This window comes from Mus pahari, chromosome 1 (genome assembly GCF_900095145.1).
Source record: "Mus pahari chromosome 1, PAHARI_EIJ_v1.1, whole genome shotgun sequence".
Classification (NCBI taxonomy): Eukaryota; Metazoa; Chordata; class Mammalia; order Rodentia; family Muridae; genus Mus; species Mus pahari.
The window spans coordinates 133,408,109-133,413,394 of NC_034590.1; the positions used below are offsets into that span (position 1 = coordinate 133,408,109).

At 45.9% G+C, this 5,286-nt stretch overlaps 1 protein-coding gene and 1 non-coding gene across 2 annotated transcripts in view; both read right to left on the reverse strand.

The window, feature by feature from the left end:
* Nucleotides 1-1,116: 1,116 nt before the first annotated feature.
* LOC115062791 lies at nucleotides 1,117-1,178 on the reverse strand. Its single transcript, XR_003842718.1, has one exon. It is a non-coding gene; the product is annotated as a U7 small nuclear RNA (small nuclear RNA).
* A 1,176-nt stretch (nucleotides 1,179-2,354) lies between these two features.
* The window catches only part of C1H9orf85 (chromosome 1 C9orf85 homolog), a 49,089-nt gene continuing 46,157 nt past the window's right edge, over nucleotides 2,355-5,286 (reverse strand). The window contains exons 3-4 of the mRNA XM_021214169.2: nucleotides 3,956-4,069; nucleotides 2,355-3,361 (exon numbers count right to left, since the gene is read on the reverse strand). Coding sequence (XP_021069828.1) covers nucleotides 3,217-3,361; nucleotides 3,956-4,069 — 259 coding nt within the window. The 3' untranslated portion in view covers nucleotides 2,355-3,216. The remainder of the gene's footprint in view (nucleotides 3,362-3,955; nucleotides 4,070-5,286) is intronic.

Sequence of the window (5,286 nt, forward strand, 5' to 3'; positions counted from 1 at the left end):
TTTGTTTTGTTTTGTTTTTCGAGACAGGGTTTTTCTGTGTCGCTCTGGATGTCCTGGAACTCACTCTGTAGACCAGGCTGGCCTCGAACTCAGAAATCCGCCTGCCTCTGCCTCCTAAGTGCTGGGATTAAAGGCGTGCAACACCACTGCCCCACTGAAAGAATAATTCTTAAAGAAACATAAAGGAACTAAATAGAATGAGGCCCACTTCCCAAAGCAAAATGAAGTAACTAGTCTTGGAACTGAAGAGCCCAAGTACAGCTGTGGTGTGCGTCTCAGTGTGAGGCTCTTCCTCACCCATTTCTCTCCTGGGTAAAGAATCGGTAACAGGGGCTGATGAGATGGCTCAGTGGGTAAGAGCACCCGACTGCTCTTCCGAAGGTCCGGAGTTCAAATCCCAGCAACCACATGGCTCACAACCATCCGCAACAAGATCTGATGCCCTCTTCTGGAGTGTCTGAAGACAGCTACAGTGTATTTACATATAATAAATATATAAATTAAATTAAAAAAAAAAAAAAAAAAGAATCGGTAACAGCCGGAGCCACCTACAGCCCGAGTTCCAGGCCAGCCGGTGGTACACTGGTTAACTAACAATTAGGGAGATATGAACATTAGTGAAGAGATATTGCTGCACACATTCAAACTGGCTACTAAGGCAGGATAAGGAGACAGAGAATTTGGAGACATGAAGAGACAGAAAAAAAAAAACAAAAACGGAGAAAAAAAGCCCTTCCTCTGGAATCTAGTCGAAGCCTTCGCTGGCAGCAGAGCAAGGACTTCAGGATAACCAACAACTGTTGGAGGCCTTTCTCCTTCCCAAATGCAAACCTGTCATCTCCTACGAGTTCCACTAGAACCCCCCGTCTTAGGGTTTTACTGCTGTGAACAGATACCATGTCCAAGGCAATTTTTTGTTTGTTTGTTTGTTTTTTCAAGGCAGGGTTTCTCTGTATAGCAATGCTTGTCCTGGAACTCACTCTGTAGACCAGGCTGACCTCAAACTCAGAAATCTGCCAGCCTCTGCCTCCCAAGGGCTGGAATTAATGGCGGCAATGGCGTGTGCCACCACTGCCCGGCTCAAGGCAACTCTTTTTTTTTTTTTTTAAATTGGGAGGGGGTATTCCAACCGAAGTCAGAAAACCTGCTAGACAAATTCTAAAAGAGCTGTAACACTTCAAGGCAACTCTTATAATGGACAACATTTAACTGGAGCTAGCTTACAGGTTCAGAGGTTCTGTCCATTATTGTCAAGGCAATAGCATGATAGTGTTCAGGCAGGCATGGCATAGGCAGAGCTGAGAGTTCTGTATCTTCATCTCAAGACTATTAGTGGAAGCTAGGGTGAGGGTCTTAAGCCCACACCCACAGTGACACACCTACTCCAACAAGGCCACACCCACTAATAGTGCCACTCCCTGGGCCAAGCATATACAAACCACGACACCCCCTTTCTGTAGGAAGGGCATGCACTAAGCACCTTATGCAGTGGCTTTTACGTGACCAGATTACGATACCACTCAGGGCAGGGCCACCTCACCAAGAGAGAAAAGAAAAGAAGCCGTTTTACTGTAGTGGTTTGAATAAGAACACAGACATCAGGTATTTGAACCCCTGGTCCCCAGTTGGTGGCAATGGTTGGGGAATCTGGTCGGTGTGGAAGTGTGTAGCTGGAGGCTGGCTATGGGAGTTTAAAGCATGGCTCCACTTCCAGGTCACTTCCAGCTTCCTGTTCCAGCTGTCGCGCCTGCATGCTGCCACGTCTCACCACCAGGATGGACTCTTAGCCCAGGAGGGAGCTATAAACCCAAGTACTCCAAGCTGCTTTGGCCGTGGGATTTTACACTCCGGAGACTTGAGATGCAACCATGAGTACGTGTGACTAATGCCAAGGCAGTTAGTTACCTGCTTGCTCTCCCACGTGGAGCTCATGTCCATACTTGGTGTACCCTACATTTTGTGACTCAAAGCCCACACTTGAACGAGAGAGAGAGAGAGAGAGAGAGAGAGAGAGAGAGAGAGAGAGAGAATCTCTTACTTTCCTCTGAGCCCCTTTCTCTTAAGCTTTGAGTTTAAGTCTAAACAAAACTATCTTCAATACAACTTCTCCTGGTTCACTTTACATGGGTACTGTGTGGATCAGGAAAATCAGTCTCCAAGTCTTTATAACAACAACAAGAAGCCGCCGGCCGTGGTGGCGCACACCTTTAATCCCAGCACTCGGGAGGCAGAGGCAGGCAGATTTCTGAGTTTGAGGCCAGCCTGGTCTACAAAGTAAATTCCAGGACAGCCAGGGCTACACAGAGAAACCCTGTCTCAAAAAACAAACAAAAAAAGACAAGACGCATACATGTAAACCACAGTTTCCCATTTATTTCAATGGCTCAGCAAACACACACACACACACATATGTAAATGTACAAGTGCGTCATATATACATTCGTAGAGATTAAGACACACAGAAAACAATAAAACAATGAAATTGTGAATCTATCTAGAGTGTGGAAAAGCCCATTGTACCACTACTCTGTGGCTCTGGGGTTTTAAACCCAAGGACACAGACTTCAATAATCACATAACGCTAACTTACACTGTTTCTAGGTGAAAACACGGGCAATAAAGTGACAATTCAGGATGACAGAATTCTGGGAAGGATAAGCTTATGAGGGAGAACTGCACAGGAGCTCCTGATACTGTACGTATCTGCACTCCAGTACGAAGGCTGGATTTTCCTTTCTAGATAGTAACTATACAGTCTACACATTTTTCCTAAGTATATATTTCCAAAATAGGAAAAGCTTAAAAAAATGGAATGAAGTATATAAAAACATTTTTGAAGGAAAATCATTACACATGATTGTACGGGTGTATAAAAATAAACTGTTTTTGCTTTGTATGATGTGAGGAGGCTTTGGCTAAAGAGTCACATACCCGAGGTCAGGTTACAGAAATGTACTCTGAGCTAGTCATCTTATCGTTTTCCATCAGATAGTTCTGATACAATCACCAATTCTCAACACTGAATAATTTGACATAATGTTTTGCTAAACAATTTCTATAGGTTTTATACAACATGCCATGGTGTGCCCACACATATTCTGTATATACAGCTAAAGTGTTACTGTGAAAACCTTTAAGGTTCTGTTACTCAAATGTTATAAATAACCGACGTTGCTCGTGAGCCTCTTCTGACTCCCTCTGCAACCGACTGTGCCGTCATGCCCGAGTGTCTCCATCCTCCCCATCCGAGTCAGACTCAGCGTCTAAGTCCTCATCACTGTCTTCCTTCCGTCTGCAGCTTCTTCTATGGCTAGAACCTTCATTTTCAGTATTTTCTGAAGTTTCTGGTTCTTTATTAAACCTAAATGGAAGAAAAGGAAGACAAGCCGAAAATTATTTCCCAGGCGTTCTTTACCTAATAGTGGGGGTTAAAAAAGCCTTTAGAAGTCTGCTTCCTATCAAAGTCTCCAGAAAGAACAGAGAATTCTTCTAAGGACTAGCTTAACTGGAGTCAGCAGCCAGGCAGTGGTGGCGCACACCTTTAATCCCAGCACTTGGGAGGCAGAGACAGGCGGATTTCTGAGTTCGAGGCCTGCCTAGTCTACAGCGTGAGTTCCAGGAAACAAAACAAAACAAAAAAAACAAACCAAACAAACAAACAAAAAAACCCCTGGAGTCAGCAGATTTTAACTGTTGTCAGAAGAATGGGCCCGAGGAGTTAGTAAAAGAAGCCCATTAGGGAGGATTGCTGTGAAGTGGGTGATGAATATGAAGCTCAAGGCCAGAGCTGATGTTCTTAAATATTTGTCATTTTATAGTACAATAGAAAATTTAATAAAATTGTGACCCTTCTGCTATGTAGAAAAGTGCTTATATTGAACTGTCAGTGCTGTCTAAGAGAAAGCTCATGGGTTAATTACGAGACACAAAGTCTAGTGTGAAAGGCAGTACTCACGGAATAACGATCTCTTCTTTCTTCCCACATTTGGCACAAACTTCAAGTTCACAGGCGCATGGTCTACACATTGTGTGGTAAGAGTCCTTTACTGTCTTTTGTAAACATTTAACGCTGAAAGAGGAAGGGGAAATTAGATTCTGATGTTCACCGCTTAAGCGTTACTTGATATAAAGTGCTCTCGTTTCCCCTTAAGTAACGCCATTCCAAAGGCCTTCAAAGCACTGTACATTCGGTACTGTTCAAACACCAACAGCACTAGCACGACTCACTATTTCCCGGCGCCTCTCTCTCTGACAGTCTTGGGTTTAACTTTGCAGACTTTCTTCCTAATTCAGCTTTACTTTTTTTTCCTGTAAAGAATCCAAGCTTCACCTAAATGTAAATGAGGAAAAGAAGTCCTTGGACCGCAGAAGGTGGCAGTGTGGGGCTGGGACTGGGGAAAAGAAGTCCTTGGACCACAGAGGGTGGCAGTGTGGGGCTGAGACTGAGGAAAAGAAGTCCTTGGACCACAGAGGGTGGCAGTGTGGGGCTGGGACTGGCACTTTAGCCCAGTGCTGCTGGTACATGAAAAGCTTCAAGCTCAGCACCCTTGGGGAAAGCACACACAGTGCCCTGCACCTTTATCTCAGCCCTTCCCAGGCACCGGCAGCTGGAGCTCTGAGTTCAAGGCGAGCCTGGCCTATAAAGTGACTTCCAGGACAGTCAGGGTTACACAGAGAAACCCTGTCTCAACCCCATACTCCCCAGAGAGAGAAAGAGACAGAGAGGGGGGTAGAGGGGAGGGGGAGGGGAGGGGAGGGGGAGGAGGAGGGGAGAGAGGGAAGGGGAGGGAGAGGGAGATATGCCCATGAGCACTGAGGTGCACATGCCCATGTGCACACTCTCCTTAAGAGCACACTGGTGTCCTGCTCCGTCACTCTCTTCCTCTCCTCCCCCTTTCTGATAGGGTCTCTCACTGAAGCTGGAGCTAGGCTGGCAACCAGTAATGATCCTCCTCCTGTCTGTACTCCCACAGAACTGGAGTTAAAGGAACCTATGGGGCAAGCAACCACTTTCTCTAATGTGAATGATAGGCTCATAGCTGAGGTGCTCGACAGGTTATTTCCCCAACGGTAACATGAGCCACTTCATGCCACATTAGATTATATTAAAGGCAGGTTTAGCAAGGCCCCAAGGATTGAGGCCAGGGGAGACGCCATGGGGAGAGAGGAGGGGAGAAAAAGAGAGAATGGACATGCACAGAGAGTGAAGAGAAGTAGGAAAGAGGAGCCGGGCGGTGGTGGCACACGCCTTTAATCCCAGCACTCGGGAGGCAGAGGCAGGCGGAT